The sequence below is a fragment of the Chanos chanos genome, chromosome 5 (assembly GCF_902362185.1).
Source record: "Chanos chanos chromosome 5, fChaCha1.1, whole genome shotgun sequence".
NCBI classification, from domain to species: domain Eukaryota; kingdom Metazoa; phylum Chordata; class Actinopteri; order Gonorynchiformes; family Chanidae; genus Chanos; species Chanos chanos.
The window spans coordinates 48,645,815-48,666,423 of NC_044499.1; the positions used below are offsets into that span (position 1 = coordinate 48,645,815).

At 38.0% G+C, this 20,609-nt stretch overlaps 3 protein-coding genes across 3 annotated transcripts in view; all 3 read left to right on the top strand.

The window, feature by feature from the left end:
- The window catches only part of itgb3b (integrin beta 3b), a 12,887-nt gene extending 12,192 nt beyond the window's left edge, over window positions 1-695 (top strand). The window contains exon 15 of the mRNA XM_030773576.1: window positions 615-695. Within this exon, the coding sequence (XP_030629436.1) occupies window positions 615-686 (72 nt within the window). The 3' untranslated portion in view covers window positions 687-695. The remainder of the gene's footprint in view (window positions 1-614) is intronic.
- Window positions 696-3,812: 3,117 nt separating this feature from the next.
- On the top strand, window positions 3,813-9,640 carry mxra7 (matrix-remodelling associated 7). The gene is made up of 4 exons (XM_030775860.1): window positions 3,813-4,313; window positions 4,554-4,689; window positions 5,036-5,138; window positions 9,526-9,640. The coding sequence occupies exons 1-4, from the start codon at window positions 3,972-3,974 to the stop codon at window positions 9,638-9,640; spliced, it is 696 nt and encodes a 231-aa protein (XP_030631720.1). The 5' UTR covers window positions 3,813-3,971.
- Window positions 9,641-14,051: 4,411 nt separating this feature from the next.
- Window positions 14,052-19,456, top strand: LOC115812651 (alpha-N-acetylgalactosaminide alpha-2,6-sialyltransferase 1). The gene is made up of 8 exons (XM_030775135.1): window positions 14,052-14,159; window positions 14,304-14,466; window positions 15,617-15,785; window positions 16,944-17,082; window positions 17,519-17,622; window positions 18,274-18,357; window positions 18,768-18,867; window positions 19,229-19,456. The coding sequence occupies exons 1-8, from the start codon at window positions 14,052-14,054 to the stop codon at window positions 19,454-19,456; spliced, it is 1,095 nt and encodes a 364-aa protein (XP_030630995.1).
- Window positions 19,457-20,609: the final 1,153 nt, after the last annotated feature.

Consider the following 20,609-nt stretch of genomic DNA (forward strand, 5'->3'; position numbering starts at 1 on the left):
GTGAATGTGGGAGGGATGCTTTTATTGTTTCGACGGCACACGGTTTTCTCTCAGCAGAACAAAAGAACACCTCCAGTGCTCGGGGTATGTTTTGTTTTAAAGTAGGCAACTCTAATTAGGCTTCGCTAGAGACCTCTGTAAACTTACACAATCATTTCCTCATTCATACGGCTTCTCTTGCTGTGTACATGTGAGAGTTTGATGGCTTCTAAGAGACTGTCCTGTCCTCTGAAGGTTTTTATATCAGTCATACAGCGTTTAAAAAAAGTCATCAGATTCATTGCAAACTAATTCAACAAGACTTGCTCTGAAGACATATTATGAACAGCTGAGCATGAATCTAAATAGCATTTTTGAAAGATACATCTACTTATGTTTGGTACTATTCGCAAGAATATCTTGAGATGTAAAGTGTCTGCGGGTTGTACAGTATGGAAAACTCCACAAAAAATGTATGGTACTGAAGCTGTGTATTGTACCAGCTTTATGTACAACTGTGAAGATGTCTTATATATTTCCTGTTTGAGCTGTGTTCCTATTTGACGTATGGTTATGCCACATCCTACAGATCCTACAGATAAGGATACTCACATCCTGTTTGTTTGCTATTGCAGGGTAACAACCCCCTCTACAAAGGTGCTACTTCCACCTTCACAAACATCACCTACCGTGGCAACAAGGACTGACAGCATCCCAGTCGGAACAACAGTTCAAAACCGCAGCAGGGCGACATCAGTCAAAGTAGCACTAACAGATCCATAAGGAAAGTATTTCTGGACCTCCACAGAAGTATATTAAAAACTACTATAATTAACCTAGAAATGGTGACACACAGACCCACGAATGTCACGAGCAAATGTGTGTGGGTAGAAGAAATGGACGTGAAATATTTAAATTGTAAATATGTACAATGACAATGTACTTTTGAAAGTCCGAAAAAAAAACAAAAACGTATTAGTATCAAGCTCGTAGCTCATCACTTTTTCAATGTTTTATCACACTGTATTTGAGCAGTATGCTATTTATGTACCTGAATGGGTAAAATGCAGTTTAATACACTGTACTATGATCACACTGTTCTTTTGGTTTTCTTCTGTTTTTTTCATACAGCCACATGATATGGTGAGAGATGTCTAATCAATCCAACTGCACACACAATGTGCTTCCTCCAGTTCTCAATGTCATATCCTGTTTTGTGGCTTAGAAGGACAAACAACAAGCTTTTTCTTCTTAATTAGCAGTTTTAACAGAGAAACTGTTGTTGGGTGGTGTTGTTTCTTGTCCTGTTTGTCTTCCTTTTTTTTTCCAGGGCTGTAGGTGACATGTTTTTATAACTCTTTTTCTGTTGTGAATTCCCTATCGTAAGAATTGCGTGTCTTAACTGAATGCTGTACCAATATCAGTTTTCATGACGTTTCCTAAAATAAGATCAGATCTGTAACATGACAGTGTTCTATCAGAGTTTCTGTGTTTTCCAAAAGTTTTTAGGTTGCTTTTCTTTTTTTGTTTGGAAGGCTTTTTATCACAACTATAGCAATCAAGGGGCCAAAAATGATGGTTTCACATGTGTAGTTCTCTGCATAAGGCTCAACTCATAGCTGTGATCATTTATTTCCTTTGGGAGCACATGGTATATAATTTATACCGTTTGCTTATTTTCTTGTCAGTTTGTCTTTAAAATAATGCTGTAAATGTACATGGAATTTTTAAATTTACATTATTCACAAAGAATTAAACCACTTGTTGATTTTTTTTTTTTTTACACCTTAATCAACCTTACAAAAAAAATCTATAATATTTCTGTCTGTCAGCTTGTTATGAATTTTGTCATAAAGCACTGTCCTCCTCTTTAACCACTGTAGCTGAGATGTGCTGTTTTCATCCAAATCAGTTCCAACCAAAACATCTGAGATGTCCTCTGATTATGTCGAAATGAACACTGATGTTTTTAGCTTGCAAACACTGCCGTGCCATATGTAAGAGATGAAAGTAATAAATGGACTCATTGCCTTAAATGGGTCAAAATTGGTATTATGGTAAACAGTCAAACCCATTCAGTGTTTTAAAATTAATCACAGATACCTTTTGCATCCTTCTTGACATGTTTGTTAAATGGATTTTTTTTTTGGGGGGGGGGGGGCGGCATTTTATGTATATTTTGTGCAACTGCAGCTTAAAAATAAAAATTGTTGTAAGTTCTCTGTGTGTTCCAAATCATTCCTTTTTCTAGAGGAGGAGACTGACATAAAGGATGCACCAAATATTTGTGGTCAGTAGATATAAAAACAAGGGAAATACATCTGCCGCATGACGTCATGTTTTTGAAGAACAACAGTGCCATCTAGTGTACATTTGAAAGTCAAGGATTTTCTAAGTATGGCTCCCCAAACACCAGCACACTTTACAAAAACTGGGTTAAGAGCTGGTATAAGGTGCCTGGCTCCGAATTAATTCACACAGTCTTTCCACTTACACATTAGAATGTTTTCCTGTCTACCTGAATTTTCAAACGATTTCTAACCAGCCATGTCTCTGTGGCTGAGAGGATTTTTTTTATTACTATTGTTATTTTCATAATATTAATATGTTGTTGATCAGTGTCCATCTTTATGAGTCCTCTGAAGTGTGGCTACGTATTGACAGTCTTTATGGTGAATAATGGTGATTATATGAATCAGTTCAAACTACACAAAGGATGACAAAATGTTGAATCAAAATCAGGTGAGTTAGCAGTTATGCAGTATCTAATGCCTTCTGAGTTGTTATTCACTAGTTTGATGAATTTGTACATTAGGAACTTGTGGATTATTTACATGTACATTATCAAAGAGATCACTGAATGGTTATGTCTGAGTTTTATGAGCAAAATGGCATGTTTATTCTCATAATGTAAAAAAAAAACAAAAAACGTACATATCCACATATGAAGGTAATAACCTTTATCCCAAACATTCCTACACAAAGCACCATTATTTAATGTCTGTTATGACACGTAGATAGCGAGTGGAATGGTGCTTTGGACAGGCAGAAGGGTCTTAGAATACGACATTTTTAAATCTTTTATATTCCTACAACCTTTCATCCCCTGAAAGAATCTAAGGGCTGTAACAGAGCATATTAATATGTGCACGATACCCTGGAGCTAACACTGGTTTGATTCTATTTGGCTGGAGTCTTACATGGAGAGGAATATTTACCTAAAATGTTACATGACCAAATAGGTTACTAACAACGGCAAGCACTGAAAAATCGAAGTTTTAAAAATGGTCACGGTAGTCACAGTTAGCCAAATAACTTTGGAGTGCTGTCAGTTCAGTTAGCTCAGCAGTGATGCCTTCATGAAGTGTTTTCTTAGGTCTTTTCAGTGGGCCGATTGTCTGGGGTACAGTGTGAACCCATTGTAATTTTATGTGTCATCATGAGTAAGTAACGATGACAGTTTGGTCACACAAGTAAGGCAGAATTTTGGTAGACAGTGGGAAATTTCTGTGTAAATCAAAGTGCTAACTGCATTTCCGGGCTATGGCCGCCATTTGTCAGCGGTGCCACCATCTGACAATATAGGCGAGTGGGCGACGTAACGCCTGCTCCATTCTAGCTGTCCTACAAGTCTGTGTTCCAGTCACATCCCTGGACCGTCCACTGAAGTCCTGGAAAGGCGGTGCAGCTTTGAGTGCACGCCCCAAGGAAAAGCATGCACAATTCTGCAGGAAATGACGTTTGAGTGTTACGGCTGGGATAATTCGCCTAGATTTTCTTTGTCGTAATTTAATAAATGTTGTAATTTGTGGTATGTGGAGCTGGGACGCTACAACCTGGATTTATTTTGTCACCAACGCTTGATAGTAGATTATAGGTAACTGAGTCTGGCGCAGACCATTGCACGTGTGTTATTAAACGCCAGAACAAAAGCAATCAGACAGTCGTCCATGAATATAATGAAAACTGAATTCCTGAGTTGAAGTTCTGTGATGGATTTATTTCTAGACTTTTCATATATTTTGCCTGCTTTTGTATTTACGTTCCTTGCGGTTGCATTTGCTGTCGCGTTTTTGCGAAAAAGCGATTCTCACAGCTCAGCATCAGTAAAGCAGCATGACGTTCCAGTGGAGAAAACAGAGAAAGATACGCATAACACACCCTCGAGCACACACTCTGAAGACAAGCCCAGCTCGGGAAAGAACACAATCAGGGCTGAAACTCCGACAGACTGTGACCCCAGCTCCGATTCAGGGATGAAAGAAAGGGAAACTGTAACGTCTAATAAAGAAGACAGCTCAGATATTTTTCAGAAAGATGCTGCTTACATTAAGGTAACACGTGGAATATGATACCGTATCCTAAAGTATGCGAAACTGTCATGAATTGAAATTTTGTATAGCTTCAGTTTACGTCGTTTCATCGAGCTCAAAATCGGCTGCGTGGGATTTAGGGAAAATGTCATTTACGTTCAGTGCTCTCTGAATTTATTACTTCTGGTGAACAAAAATGTTCTGATTTACAAAGTGTACATTTCTTTCACTGTTTAAAATACTCATTCTCTTTGGCCTCAGCACCCCCCCTCAGATTCAGAGCCTGAAGATGATGATAAACTCAAACCTGCAACGCAAACTACAGGAGAATCTGAGCTGGACGAGTCTGCCTCAGAACCAGCGTCTCCTGAAGAGGACCCCCACAAAGGCGTCGCAGGTTAGGATGTGTCTGTAGGGCTTTCATTAAAGATAATTAGAGAGAGAACTCTAATGAGCTCTAACATGGTAATTAAATCTGATTTGAAGATCCTTAGTTCAGTCAAACGCTCTATGACTGCCAGTTATTTTAATTAATCGCGATGCTCGAACTCCCTCAAGCGTTACTTCTTAGTTATCGGCTAAGGAAAAGTAAGCTCCGAAAATGTGGCACTTAAAAATGTCTTACTGAACATGTATGTCCGGTAAATCCAGACACAAACATGTGCATGCGGTCTCTGCGCATATGCAGTTTCTGATCTATTTATCTTTTCTGTTCATGTTGTGTGAATGCCCTGATGGGTCAGGAGGGGAAGAAGTGGATGCGTCTATGAGGTATGTTCCTGGGATGCTTCGGACCAGTCAGCTCGAGAAGATGATGACTAAAGAAGAGTTGGAGGAAGAGCAGAGGTTAGAACTAACGTACAGTTCCTCATTTATGATAATCACTACCTCATGCGACTCATGCTTCCCTCTATGTGACAAGCAAGTCTCTTCAGCACTTTTTGAACTTTGTAAAAAAAAAAAACAAAAAAAAAAAACAGGGCAACACAGGAAAACACAAAACGTTAGAGACCAAATTTGGTGCTTTTTGAAGTATAACCATCCTCTGATTGAAAATCATTTATTTAAGCAATCAAGACTATTATAATAATGTTGAAAAACAGTTTTAATTTGAAAAGCTCAGTGTGACTGGATTAATTCATGATTTTCATCAGTGAGTCTACAGAATTCTTCTTGGCATGGGGATTGGGGCTACTATTCATTAATGCTCACAAGCAACTACCTGTTCCCTTAAGACACTTAATTACACAATAATGACACTTTTTTTTAGTAAATTTGATAAGGCTGGTTGTTTGTTGTAGCCTGCCAAAGAAAAATACTCAAATTGCTTTCTTAGAAAAACAAAATTAAGTGAAGTCCAAAACATTGCTCTTGAAATGTTTGCAAAAGACCAGCGGTTTTGTCATTTTGTTCTTAGGAAATTTTAAGACATGTAGGTCATTGCTAACTTGTGTATCAGTTATCAAACAGACCAAAATCAATTTTCCATCTGTAATGGGTTCTCCTGGTCTTATTTTTGCAGGATAGAGTTCACAACAGATATTGCTTTTCTTTAAAACACAAGGATATAATCCCTTGGTAACGTATGAATGTCAATTCTGCCTGCTTTTTGGCTCTACCCAACAAACTCCCATCCCACCCCTGTCTTCAGTACCTTAATCCTTTGGATTTAAGGCTCACTTTCATGAAGTCCATCGCAATATTAACAAGATCACAGTTTTAATTCCCAGTTGCACTCTCCTGCCCAACATTATCTTTTTGAAGCCAGACACACATACCGCTGTCAGAAGACTCGTTTTGGGTATGAACATAAAAAGATACCAAATTACAAATAATTTGTCATTGTTATGGAATAGGCAGTGGAAATGTCAGTCTTCCATATCCATTTGTTTCTCAGGAGATCGTAAAGTAAACTTTATGGAAGTTTTAAAACGTTGGGCAGAACAGTTGACCAAACCTGCTGATAAGTTTTAGGGAATGTACGTGAGATATGTGTTCACAAAAATACGCTGTTTCTATTTTAATCACATGATATCTGCCAGTTTTATTCACATGATATCTGCCTGATTGTGTTTTTTGTTAAGCTACCATACAAGGCTGACATGACAGCTCTGATTCATTTGACAATATTCTTTTTTTTTTATTACTCATACTCTCAGTTTGTTTAAATATGTTCATCCTTCTTATTGTCATTTGTCTTTAGTACAATAGCGTTAAGCCTGACGGTGGTTTTTCCTGTGACACCAGGTTTGTACCTTCTTTAATATTTATTCAGAGCAGACAATAATTATTTCAGGCTGCCTGTGGTTGCTAAATATAGATGGACAGCAGATGGCGATGTTTTGGTGTCCAGGGAACAAGACATAACACAGTAACATTATCTGCTTAGTTGCTGATCTGAGATCAGCGACAGCACGTGGTCATTTAATGGTTCAGATCGAAAAGTGATCCAAGCTCTGCTGTTTGTGGCTTATTAAAAGCAACTGCAACCCAAGACTCTAAGGTCATAGACACGGTCAGCGTCCTCAGAAGTGTCTTAATAGTTTCCGCACAGTATTTCTTATGAAGTTGGCATCTACATAAACCCATCAGAGATTTATGCTTATTGATCTATATTTGCTAAACCTCTTAAAAATCAAAATAAAATGAGCACAGTGTGGAGTGACTAATACTTCTGCCATTGACATGAAAAAGGATCCCAGCATGATGTGAAACCTTTCCTGACTATTAAACATCACACCTGTCTGTAATGTAGGAAAATCTAAAACTCCTATACCTTCTACTCTAATGAATTACATGATTCTGAACTCTTAACAAACAGTTATACCTTAATTATAATCCTAAAATAAATGACATTGACCGAATGAGAGAATAATAGATTAAAATCTGTTCAAACTAAATACAAAAATGGATTCGCTAGAGATTTCCCAACCTTTTGTACCCAGAAAACATCACAAGACATAATCGCGTAAAGTGTGCGAAATGTGGAGATAAAATCTAAGAAAAAGTAATTAATAGATGACAGATATTACATATTGGAAAATATTACATTGGTTGAGGTCAGTGGCTAAGTAACACACTCGTCTTCAGACAACAGCATAAACATATATTGTTGAGAAAAAAACAGTGCATGCTTAAGTTAGCATCACCGGGACACACCATGTTAAGCGTTCAGTTTCACACTCATTAGGAATGTATTTGTTTATCATCTCCTGGCCCAACCTCAGAGTAGTCACAGTTTAAATGAATGGGCTGGAACGGTCCAGTAATATCCACCGTTGTGGAAAAGTAACACAGAAGGTAAGTCACCATTAATGTCTAATCTGTTTGCCAGGTGTGGTTGTCTTGAGTTGATTGTCGATAGTTCATTAGTTCCACTGACATCAGGCCTGTCGTTAGCTTGCTCTGTCTGTGAACAGTCCACCCAAAGTCCCGAGACACATTAAAGATATCCTTCTCAGGAACTAAACACATAGATAAAATATAAAATATGTCAGTACACACAAACACACACACACGCGCGCACACACGCACACACACATCATTTTAACAGTCAGTTTAAAAGACTACAAAAGTGTTAGCCCCAAGCCAGTCACATTAACATTTCATTTAAATGAAACTTAAAAAATTTCAAAGGAACAAAAATGCGAGTGGAATTATTAGCACATTAGCTCAATAATTCTGAAAGGCTGTTTGTTAAATAAGGCAACTGAGATACTAAACAATATTAATGGGAACAGAAGGGTCGCTTTGCTAATGAACTAAAAGCCGTCCTAATTCCTGCATATTGTAACTATAATGGGAGAAAATATTGCTGTATTTTATTTAAAGTAATGACTTAATAAACAATCCCTCGTAATCTGCATTTGTAACTAAACAGCCTCTTGTCTTCTGCACTTGTGTTATCTTGGCTGAAGGCATTACTGGAACTTGATAAGATAACCTGGGTTTCTTCAGAATTACCTCACACAAAGGGTTTCTTAGAGCCTGACCTCAACTGAAATGTTTGTGAAATGAGAGAATAGCAAATGTTTTAGTAAGGTAAGTCCCTTTGTGTAACTACCGGGCTGCCTAAATCAACCCACCTTCATTACTGTAATTGAAAATATGTGCAACTCCCAGGATGACATGGATCAGTAGCCTAGTCCTTTACTCCCACTTGGTACATCAATATTTGATCAGTCCACCTTTGAAAAAACATTTAAGCTAAATGAATATTAATCTTGAAACCACACAACAGAGCCTTTCTCTTTAAAACAGATATGCAGTCTTTTGATTCTTCTCCACAGGAGTGGACCTTAAACACTTTTAGTCGTTTTCATATCAACAGGAGAACTTCCACCTCAGTGTCTGCTGGTCCAGCTTTACCAGGACCAGCAGAACACAATCCTTCAGAAAATAAGTGTATTTGATCCATCTTTGTAGCCTTCCAACTTTGAAACGCTCAAAACCTAGACATTTGTCAAGATGACATCAGTCTTTGTTGCCTAGCTTCTCCTGAGCAGTGTAACACACACTACAGTGTTTGCTCTTAGTTCATTCACAGGTGTGTCAAAAGCCTGAAACTAAAGATACAGACTGTAGAAAAAGGGCACTGGGAGAATTAAAAGACTAGAATGGCTGCTATGTTGCAGGTGGTTCGGTGTGAGGTGACTTTGTGTGCCCATGCCATACCACTGGTTGTAAAATCTAGTGAATCCAGAAAAAAAGCAGGAAAAAGATTGATCTATCTCTTCTCTTTCAGTGGCAGCGGAAGGTGATAATTAAGATATTATGTTTGAATTCAAGTTTTCACCACAAGTAGTATTTTTTTTTTTAAATTAGTCAAATACAAGATAGGAGCTGTTCAAACTGATTTAAGTGGAAGTGCAAACATAAATTACTTCTGGAGTACTGATTAGCCTGTATTAATTTACACTCCTGTAGGTCCATTTGGAAACCCCTGGCATTAGATACTGCTTGCGTCACTTTCCATCGTACGCTGCCTTGTTTATGAGTCATTACTAAAGTCGCTACTTAAACAAAACGGGTTGTTGCCAAAATTTTTATCTTAAGTGCTGTTACAAAATCATCGAGTCAGAGAGAGACCTTTGATTCAATAAACTTCGCCCTCTACATTCACCGTTGGTTTAAACAAACGAGATGAAATATAATGAAATGAAATGATATTCAATAAATAAATAAGTAAATAAATATTTTTATTTATGTTTTGGTTTGCGTGTTTGTGTTTCAGAGTACAGCGCCAGCAGTTGGCAGCCATTCTCCAGCTACTCAAAGACAACCAGGACACATTCGGCGAAGTGACAGAGAAAGACATAGAGGAGCAGATGAAGCTTTACTCGATCTGAATACACGTCTTCACACTTTGACTGGAACCAATGCTTTTTTTTTTTTGCTTTTTTTTTTTTACATGACCGTCTCCTGCAATGATGGAGTGGCTTCGACAAACATTATGCTTTTTTTTTTTGCTTTTTTTTTTCCCCGCCCACACCTCAAAATGTACAGTTTTCATGACGATGTCTCTGTTTCTAGTCTTTCACTTTATCAGCTTCTCAGTTAGACTCACACTCAGTAGTTTAGGATGTTATTCATTAGGATTCTTTCTCTTTCTCTAATATTTAGAGCTGCACTGAGACCTCAACCAGGCCATTATGTCAGTTGTTGAAAACATAATTTGTCATTCAATACAACAGGTCAATAGCAATGAATTTTTTTTTTGGGGGGGGGGCTTGGTGAGAGGTAAGATCAACACAAAAGAAAATAAGAATAGAGTAAAGGAGGGTAATCTCTTGCTACGGGGCTCGTTGATCTCAGTTTCAGTAAATATTTGCACGGTGGATTAGAGAAGCTTGCAGTGAGTCCACAGTTGTGGGCCACGTCCCACACCTGGCTCTCGCACCTGCGCACACCTCCTGATTGGCCGCCTCCCCGCGGCACGTCAGGTGTGCTCCCCTGCCGACGAAAAGGTTTTGCTCTGTGTGGCGGAGGAGAAAAGCTCTCCCGCGCGGCTCTGCACTTCTTTTTGGAAGCTGTTTGTACATTGTTGTTTTTGCAGATTAAGGACACGTGCACCAGGCAGCAGAAATTTAAAGGACGAAAACAATGAGTCTAAATGAAAAACTCAAGAGGGTTTCTGCAAAGGGATATGTCACAACTTTATCTCCAATAAAATATTAAATATCAAATAAATTTGAAACTCCGAACATGAAAAAATGTCACTAATAAAATGTCAATATGGCGTAGTGTGTAGAACTGTTGTTGAAAGAAATGAATTAAAATGTAAATTTTATATCCAGGTGTCTTTGTATACTTCAACAACAGAACGATGGGCATATTTCCAGCAAAGACCTTGTGCACCAGTGAAATCACCACTACTAAATCAGTCGTTATAGGCAACTCGCACACACACCCATGTGTTGTGCAGCTAATGGTCATTTTTCAAACATGTACAAGTATTGGCTATTGGAATATTACAAAATGGCTATAGTTGTCTAAGTGTTGAAATTTTGCCATGGTCTAAATGACCCACAGAGTGATTCCAATAGCATATTAAAGTCAACAGTTAATCAGTTTTGAATTCATTAATAATTCATTTTATGTAAGTCAGACCCACAAAACTAAACCAAGGTTATGCCAGGAGAATTTACACAAATAGATTGTTGTCCATGCAAAATATTTTATTCTAAACAATAAAGTGACATGATTAATACTTAAGTACTCTTCAGAATCATCTCTTTGAACTATCAAGGGTTTGACATGTTCAAATCACGCATTAATCCTCTATGAGACTGGCTCTAAAGTAACCACTTGAAATCTCTCAGTAATTTCTTTCCTCATGTTTTCTCAAAACACTCTTAATTGCATCTCTTTTATTTTACATAACATGTAGATATAAAGTGGTTAGAGGATGTTAGAAAAAAAAATGTTATTCCTTTGCATGAAATAAGTAGTGATCATGCTATTACTATGTTCAAGTTCAAGTTTAAGTTTATTTAAAGCCCAGTATCACTGTTTACAGTCTCAAAGGGCTTTATATGCCCACAGGATTACAACAAACAGAGCAGGGTGGCACCCCCTGACTTGATCCTCAAAGCAAGCAAGAAAAAACTCCTCAAAAAAACCCAGACACTAGGGAAAAATAGGAGAAATCTTGAGAAGGGCCACAGAGAGAGGAGACCCCTTCTAGGCCAGCCAGGCGTGCAATAGGTGCCAACCCAGTGGGCAAATTACAAAACAACAGTGATAATGAACATGAAAACACAACTAGTAGGCAGTATGAAGGATGACAAGTCAGTTAGGATGGACGACACAGCCACAGCAGCGCAGGAAGCCACGAAGCCGCAGCAGCCATCGGGATGACGATGAAGAGAGAGATGACAGGGAGGAAAGGGGGGCCCACCTAAGAAGAACGTAGCCGCATTCAAGCCAGACACTCATGCTTAAACAGATGAGCCACAGCCATGCAGGAGAAGAGGGAGGGAAGGAGAGCATTATTGCAGTAGCAGCACTTAACAGATGAAATAAGGAAAATAATTTTATAGAAGCATGAATGTTGCAAGACTAGTGGCTGAGGAGGGCGCAGGAGGAGCAGGGCCACGCAGGGACAACAGGGCCAGGGACAGCAGGGCACAAAGTCATTCAGCCGGCCAAGGGAAGGCGCCACATCCAGGAAGTAGTCCCAGACATCGACCACTCACACAAAGAGAAGAGAGCAGGTTAATGACAGAAACTGACAAGGTTAAGATAAAAGCAGAGGAGAGGGAGGAGAGAGAGAAGATGAGAGGTATCTAAGCCGGCAGCTACTAAGCTAAACTATGCCAGGAGAGACTACAGCAGAGACTGAGCCTCACCGGATGGTCAGATTGAGATTATGCTATCATACGATACAGAGAATAAATGAGTTTTAAGTTTGGTTTTAAAGGTAGCAAGAGAGTTTGCCTCTTTGATTTCTATAGGTAGGCAGTTCCAGAGAAAGGGTGCGCGGTAGGGCAAAGGCGCGATGGCCAGCGGACTTCTTTTTAACTCTTGGAACAACTAATAATTTAGCATCCTGAGAGCGCAGGGTGCGAGGGGGGTCATAGGGTGTAATTAATTCAGAAAGATAGGCCAGTGCAAGCCCATGGAGAATTTTAAATGTTAATAGGAGGACTTTAAAATCAGCCCTCATGTGAATTGGGAGCCAGTGAAGGGAAGCCAGGACAGGGGTGATATGATCGAACTTCCTAGTTCGGGTCAGGATTCTGGCAGCAGCATTCTGGACGAGCTGAAGACTTCTGGTACTAGAGGCAGGCAGACCAGAGTACAGAACATTACAGTAGTCGAGGCGAGACATGACAAATGCATGAACAATGGTTTCTGCATCAGCCAAACATAGTAGGGGTCTAATTTTGGCGATATTGCAGAGATGATAAAAGGCCGTTTTGGTAGTATGCTTGATATGAGTGACGAGCGAGAGACTAGAGTCAAAAATCACACCAAGGTTTTTAGCTGTGAAATTTTGCGAGAGAATGCAGTTGTCAAAATTTAATGTACGATTATTAAAAATATGCTTATGCGCAGGGGGACCGATGACTAGCATTTCCGTCTTACCTGCGTTAAGCATCAGGAAGTTTGAAGACATCCAATTTTTAATGGCACAGAGACACGCCTCAAGGTTGCCCAATTCAGAGCGGTCACTGTGCTTGTGCAAATAATGATCAAGCAGAAGTTCAACTAAAGGGCATTTAAACTTTTCTGTATGAAGAAATAAAAAGAAGAACATGACCTGGGGCTATGAAGGGTCAACTAACTGTAAGCTGTTAGAAGATATTAAAAACAGGTAGTAAAACTGTTGTCACAAGATTATAACGCATAAAACATGTTGTACGCATTAAACATGCTCCACCTAAGAACCGATATAACCACTTTTGAGGGAATAAATACTGCAACTGACTAAGGAAAAACAGTACAACTCACGACTGCGATACCTGACTGTATTGCTTTGTGACTTGTCTCCTGGCTGCCAGAAATAAACTACTTTCTCTGACTTCGGAGGATCTGTGTGTCATTTTATTCATTTTTCTAACAGAGGAGAATCAGTGGGGAAAATGTCGTGTGAAGACTTTGTTTGATTTGGGCAGTTGTTTGATCAGTCATAGGCTGTGGTGTTACAGTAAGTTGTCAGATGATTAATGTAACTGTACTCTATCATAACTGTGCTTCTTTTCAACAAGTGACTAACACGCATTTTCAGACTCAACAAGATCTCTACATTATGAAGAAAGCTCTCTGCTTTTCTGTAGTATTGCTTGTTTTTGGCCTGCTGTATGTTGTCATGTGGGCACACATGAGAGATAGGTAAGCGTGAACAAACGATTAATAATAATGAATGTCTCTGAGTGATGCTCAATATCATAGAAATGTAAGTTCATGTTCCACCATATGTCGTTGTTAGGTGAAGTTTTACATCTCTTAGATCTTAAAATTACTGTCTACCATTGAAGAATTTTAGCTTTTGCACTTGTATTGTGATTATATATATTGTATATATTATGTGATTGTATTATATTAAATGTACATATCAACTATATTCTAATTGTGCCAAAACGTTACAGACCTGAAGTCATAGCCATACCTGCAGCTGGTGTACCTAACAGACACACTCCTCAGCACGTCAGCGCAACTATCAGAAATGAGATTAAAATGACTGAAAAAGGAGCAAAAAAAGAAAACACCAACAAGAAGAATGTTTCTAATGTCACAGGCACAAAGCCAAAGCCAATGGCTAAGATAACCCCCATACCGGTTTTATATAAAAAGGACTTTGAGAAATTGCCGGAGTGGGATTTTGAAGATGTTTATTTGCACAGCAGTCGGCCTAAAGAAACAGTAAGGGCTTCACCCAATTGTTGACATTCGACTGATTTTCTGTTAAGTCCAAGACAACATTTTTCATTTCATGAGTCAACCATTTTTAAGTTTAGTCATGTATAAACTTCTAAAAATGTATATATATATCTTATTTTTCTTAAGGCATGTCCTGAGTCTCTACGGCGCTCAAAAGATGAAGAGTTTCAGAAAGCGTTTATTCCAAACATACAGCTGTTTCTCCACAAAGATCACATGAACATCACCGAGTGGAATCGCCTGGCACACTTCAACAACCCCTTTGGTTTTATGGAATACAATTACGATGGTGAGTTATCCCAACCTTCCACACAAACTCTTAATCTTACCTCAGGACTTAAAGATACAAAAATCCATGGAAAAGCCACTTAATTTATACGTCCTAAAAGTGATCCAAACAATCATTTGAGCTTTACTGATTCAACCAGGAGGCAAATCACATCTCTCGCTTCCTCTCTGTCTCTGGCTATTCAGGTTTAAAAAAAAGAAACATTTTCCACTGCCTTGCATATTTATTTGTCAAAGGAGTGCAGTAGGTTGGTAAATACTCATGAATGGCTATAGGTTTTGTTTACACTTCTTTTATTCCCGGATTTCAAGCGCAACGTAAGTTGGACAAAGACATTTTTCAACTAAGTGGGCTAAAGAGTAACATATAAAGCTGTTATCAAAGCTGTAGTTAAAACAAATATGGAACAATTTAGCCCATCCTCACACCTGGATAACCACACGTACACCACTAAGAAATAATAAACGATTTTTTATATGCGCAGGCCACATAGAGGCAACTGCTTGAATAAACGAAACACCTGAATAAATATGTTATACCACGTATACTGAAAGCAGGTGCTCCCACACGGCAATTCACATCCCGTCAGGCTTGAGGGCAATGTATGAAAATGCTGGGCAGATCCAGTTGTACATTATGTTGGTTACTATAGCTGGAGGAAGAGATTTCAGCTGATATGGACTGAGGTAATGAAAGACTATATAAATGTACACTTATGGAAAGTTCTGGAACAGTACCTGAGATAATGTTTTCCCTTATACACCTCTTTAACATTTTATGTCAGTGTTTCTTTTGCTTTGGCAGTTACCTTTATAGCTGAATCAAGGACGTAGGTTTGCTGCCACAACCATGTTTGCCACAGCCGCCATTTGCATTTATAAACACCTATGCTGAAAGTTTGATTAGCTTTAAGTAAGAATAATTCTAATGTATATTAGAACTAGAATGGATAAGTCTGTATTTTCGATCCCATTTGTGCCATTATGTACACAATGCCACAAACACAACATGTCACTCCTGACATCATGTCTGTCATCGTGGTGACGTCATGGTGCTCTGGTGTGGTTGGGATTTTTTTTTTTTTTCCTTTGACGTTCACAAGATTGTTGTAATGTCATGTTATTACTTTCATGTGTGTTTGTCTTTGAAGAGATCAAGAGAGCAGTGGATCTGATTCCCAAGCCTGAGAGCTCTCAGTTACTACCAGTCCCCAGTAATGACAGTGAGGGCTGTATCAGCTGTGCTGTTGTGGGCACTGGAGGAATTCTCTATGGCTCCAAAAAGGGGAAAGAGATTGATTCCCATGACTATGTGTTTCGGTGAGTTACTGTTTAACTCTGAGCAAACATTGTTTTATTTTTGTACTTTCAAATGGCATTTTGAAAGAGTTACTGGAACGATCTTTTGATGTGGGGTTTTTTTTTTGAGGTTTGTGTGTAGGTGTTATGTGTTGTTTTCAAGTTTAGCGAAATGTGTCCATGTGGGTTTTTTGGACCTGATATCCATGACCATGCAAATGCTGTCAACTTGTCTTTGGTCTAACCTGGTTAGTTATATATGGATGGGACATACCAAAAATCTCTTTCAGTTAGGTTACCCACTTCACATAATGTAATAGACACAAATCGCCACCTAGTGGTGTGCATCAAAATGTCTCTTTTTTCCTAAAAGAAATGGTTCATCAATGTACGGCACCCTGTGTCTGTACATATAACATTATCAGGAGTGTCAGTGATTTCTACAGTAACATTTTTTTTTATTCTCTGTTTATCACCACAAACAGCTGTTTCTCCTTATGCTGCACTGTTTAAAATCCTCAGGCTGACCATCACTTTTAAAATGTATTCATTAAAAATGTATTCTGTTCTGGTACTGTGTGTTTGATCAGACTGCAGAGGATTGAGTGCTTGGTATTGAGCTCTTTTTTTTTTACCTCCATCATTGTCCACATATAAGGAAAATATAGACAACACTGGCCCTAAAACATTTTTATATTGTCCACATATAAGGAAAATATAGACAACTCTGGGCCTAAAACATTTTTATATTTCAAATGTATTCATACAAGTCATTCAGGTTTAAATAAATCTGCTATGGCACCAGTGTTACTTTGTAATCTGTTTAAATGCCAACTGGATTCTCGTCATATTCGTGAGTCTTACAGTATGCAATTGCGTTCGCATTCTTATCCAAATCAGCTTGGAGATTATTGTTTTCTATGTCTGAGATCACACACACCTGTAGAGCAACCTTAGGGTTAAGTGCTTTGATCAAAATCAAACTGGTGGTGAGCTATGAAAACTTGAGGGTTTGACCCCATAACCCTCTGGTTACTAGGCCAGCTGTTAACTGGTGTCCAAACTAAAAAGGTGAACTGACTAATTTATCTGCTCACATCTATACCTGGTAGAAATTAATTAATTAATTGTTAATTGTTGCTGTGAAGGGTACTGGTATGTTTTGTACTGTATTTACAGGTTGAATGGTGCCGTTATTGAGGGTTTTGAAGAGGACGTGGGGAACAAAACTTCTGTTTATGTGCACACAGCTTATTCCTTGACACAGGCTCCTATGACACTGAAAAAATTTGGTTTCAAGGGCATTCCACGTGATGAGGTATAAAATGGCTGTTGCCACTAGAACGTTTCAAGTTTGAAGTTTCAAGGTTTTTTTTGTCACACGCCAAGGTACAGTGTACAGCGTACAGAGCTACATCAACAGCCAGGTCGAAATACCCCCCTAAGGGATAAATGACTGAAATACCATACATGTAGTGAACGTAGATATATATAGTATAAGTATATATATGTATATATATATGTGTGTGTGTGTGTGTGTGTGTGTATCTACGTTCACTGCATGTATGGTATTTCAGTCATATATGTGTATATATACACGTATGGGCTGCAGTGCAGGACTGAAGTTAGACTCCAGTATGGGCCGCATTTAGCGCTCTGTAAAAATCAGGCTCTGTAACTATTTGAGAAAATTTACATTACGCAGGGATTTTTTATTATATTGCTTAATACAAATTCCCATTTTTATCCTGCAGGGTATAAAATATGTTATGATCCCAGAGGGCCTTAGGGATTATCAGTTTCTCCAGGGCCTTCTCCAGGGGAAAGAAGTAACTGATGGACCCTTCATGAACTCAAGGTAGTAATCCAGTTTGAAATATTTAATAAGTGTTTTAAGACTTATTTGGTCATTACAAAATACAAATAATTTGCATTTTTTCAAAAAAATGTGAACACTCAACCATTCAAGTAACTTTGATCAGAATGTGAACTGTCAGCAAAAGATAACTCCAGGGAGTGAGGTGACATTTCTTCTCTCTAAAGTCAGTGTCAAAATATGGTGTCAAAGAGAGAGGTGTTCTCCGCTGAATGTATTTTGTACATTTTTAATCACTTCCACTTTGAAATTCACAAAAGTATTATCTAATGTGATATTTTACATAATTACGTGTTAATATCCATCGCCCAGTTGTACTGATTGTGTTTGGTTGCATTGAATGCACTGAAAAATTTGAGACTCTTTTTCACGATTAATAATGTCCACCACCAGTAATATAATGTCAGTATTTTAACTTATAATACCTGCTTTTTCCATGCTGTGAGTTTTTAATTAGTGTTTTCATATATTCATTCTCATTTTCTGTCTTATTTTACCTGGAACTATAAATTATTTCTAATGGATCATCAAGTTTGTAACTTTCCTTGTCCTGAGATGTTTTATCTGAATCTTGACGTGTTTCTAACACACCAAACGAACTCATCGTGTTCCTAATCACTGTTTTACCTGCAGACCTTGGATCTACTACAGGGGACAGTTCGACAAGAGAAGGTTCTATGTACTTCACCCAGATTTTCTAAGATACATTCGGAAAAGGTATCACTCGACATAACACCACTTGAATTTTGCCTTGTCTTTTCAGCAGTCAAGATACAGATAAACTAAGTAAAAAGGGTACATTTCCTACTCGTAGGAGTAGGCCACAAAAAAAGTTCCCAAAACTGACCAATGAGAATATCAAGAACAGATGTTTTGAATCTGTGGTTTTTGTAGAATTATTTAGTTGAATGTTGAGGTTCAGTTTTCTCATAGTCATAAAATCGACCTAACATGTCCAAACAAATGCGCCCGCACTATGAAATGCAACAGACAAAATAAGGTGATTTACTAAACCAAAGTGTTTTTGTTCCACTCGGTGTAGATAAATTAAACAAATAATATTTCCTTTGGGGTTTTTTTTTTACTGATCATTACTATACAAAAATTGTTTGTATGTTAATCTACAGATTCCTGCCATCCAAACAGCTGAGGAACAAATCCTGGGTGTATTACAGACCCACTAATGGAGCATTCACTGTGTTCTTGGCCTTACACACTTGTGATGTGGTAAGCACATTTAATCAAAATCTAGCACTCTTGAATCTGTGTATTAATGGCCATTAAACAGCAGTGTGTTCAGAAATGTGGTAAGAAAAAATCAGAAAAAAAATCTCTTCGGAAACAAACTGAACTAGGTATAATTAGGTATATACATTTGAGTTTTGAGTATAAAATCCTATCCTGCAAAAGAGCTTTCTGAAAAACAACCCATAATTATTTTGATTAGTTATAAATATTGCTACCTCAAATAAATTGTTTCCCATTTAGTGATTTGTATGTATATTGACCTTAAAATATCAGAATGTTTAAATGTTTTTGGATTGATTTTGCACCTAATATGTTTATTTCCTCAAATTTCACAAATTAGGTGGATATTTATGGATTCATGACAGAGGATTATGATAAATATTCCAACTACTATTATGAGAAGTTGGCAAAAACTAAAGTAATTTTCTACATTAACCATGACTACAAGCTTGAGATGAAGACATGGCAGAAACTACACAACAGCAAAATTATCAGACTTTACCAAAGAGCGGAGAACACAGAAAACAGAACGACAAAATCCTCAGCCAAACATCAACAACAAACATGAACCACCTGTTTACATGCAGGTGACTCACTAGGAAAAAGAGTTTAAGGAAAACAGAAATGTTGTGTGGTGTTTTGTTGTTTGGTGTGGCGTGTGTGCGTATCTTCTGTGACAGAAGTTCTGTCAAGAAGTTCTGTCTATTCTTTTTTGGCTTCTTAAAGAGACAGGATATCAGTATGACTGAGAATGACAAATTTCAAAAGATTCACAGATTCCCTCTTTCCCTCTTTTGATGGAATTTTCAATGGAATTTCAAGAGTGGAATTTTTTTTTAAACACCTAGGAGCTCTGGCCAACTAATATCTAAATACTGTCAATGCAGCGCTTACCTTTTCCAACCTTACCTTTTCAGAGTTGAAAGAAAATTGAACCAACTGAATTTTTTTTTCCTTTTAAGCATTTACAACAAACAGCAAAGTTTGTACAAACAACAAAGGAGCTCTTCAAAAAAATGAAAATAAAAGAGAACCAATCTTCAGCACTTCAGTATTATTTTAAAGTTTTCCATTAGAAGATGAGTGTAAGAAAACTAAACTTTAGCAACAGTTGTTTTAAGGCTCCTCTTCATTAGAATGACTATGAAGAAATCTAAACATTCGTATCTTTTAAGGTTCCTCATCATTTCCATTGTTGTGAATAACGGTAAAACGGTGGCACCAACAGATCTGCGATCGGAAAGTGGCAGGATGTCTTCATTTGCGGGCCTGTAGCCTGTAGCCAAAAAAAAAAAAAATGAACCACACACAAAATGATGTCTGAATCCTCTGACCATTTTTGTACCAATTAGCAGCTACCAAGAGAGATACGTTCCCGCCCCGAGAAGGGTCGTTTACTCCTTATAAGTGTACTGCTTGATAAGCACAGTACAGATGTGTTGTCATAGTGAGAAATGAAAAAAAAAAAAGAAAAGGTGCACAAGCTTTAAGTTATCACTGAAGTTATTTCTGACAACCAAAAGCACAGACTGTGGAATGTGTTCCTATACAAGAGATATGTATTCATGTGGCATCACGTTCAGGGAACTGTTTCACTTATAAGAGGTAACCGAACACTATAAACCACGGTTTTCAGTTTAGGTACAAAACCGTTACACCACCAGTAATTATTTATGCAGTAATGCTGACATGAGAATTCCACCAGAGTATAACAGACCTGA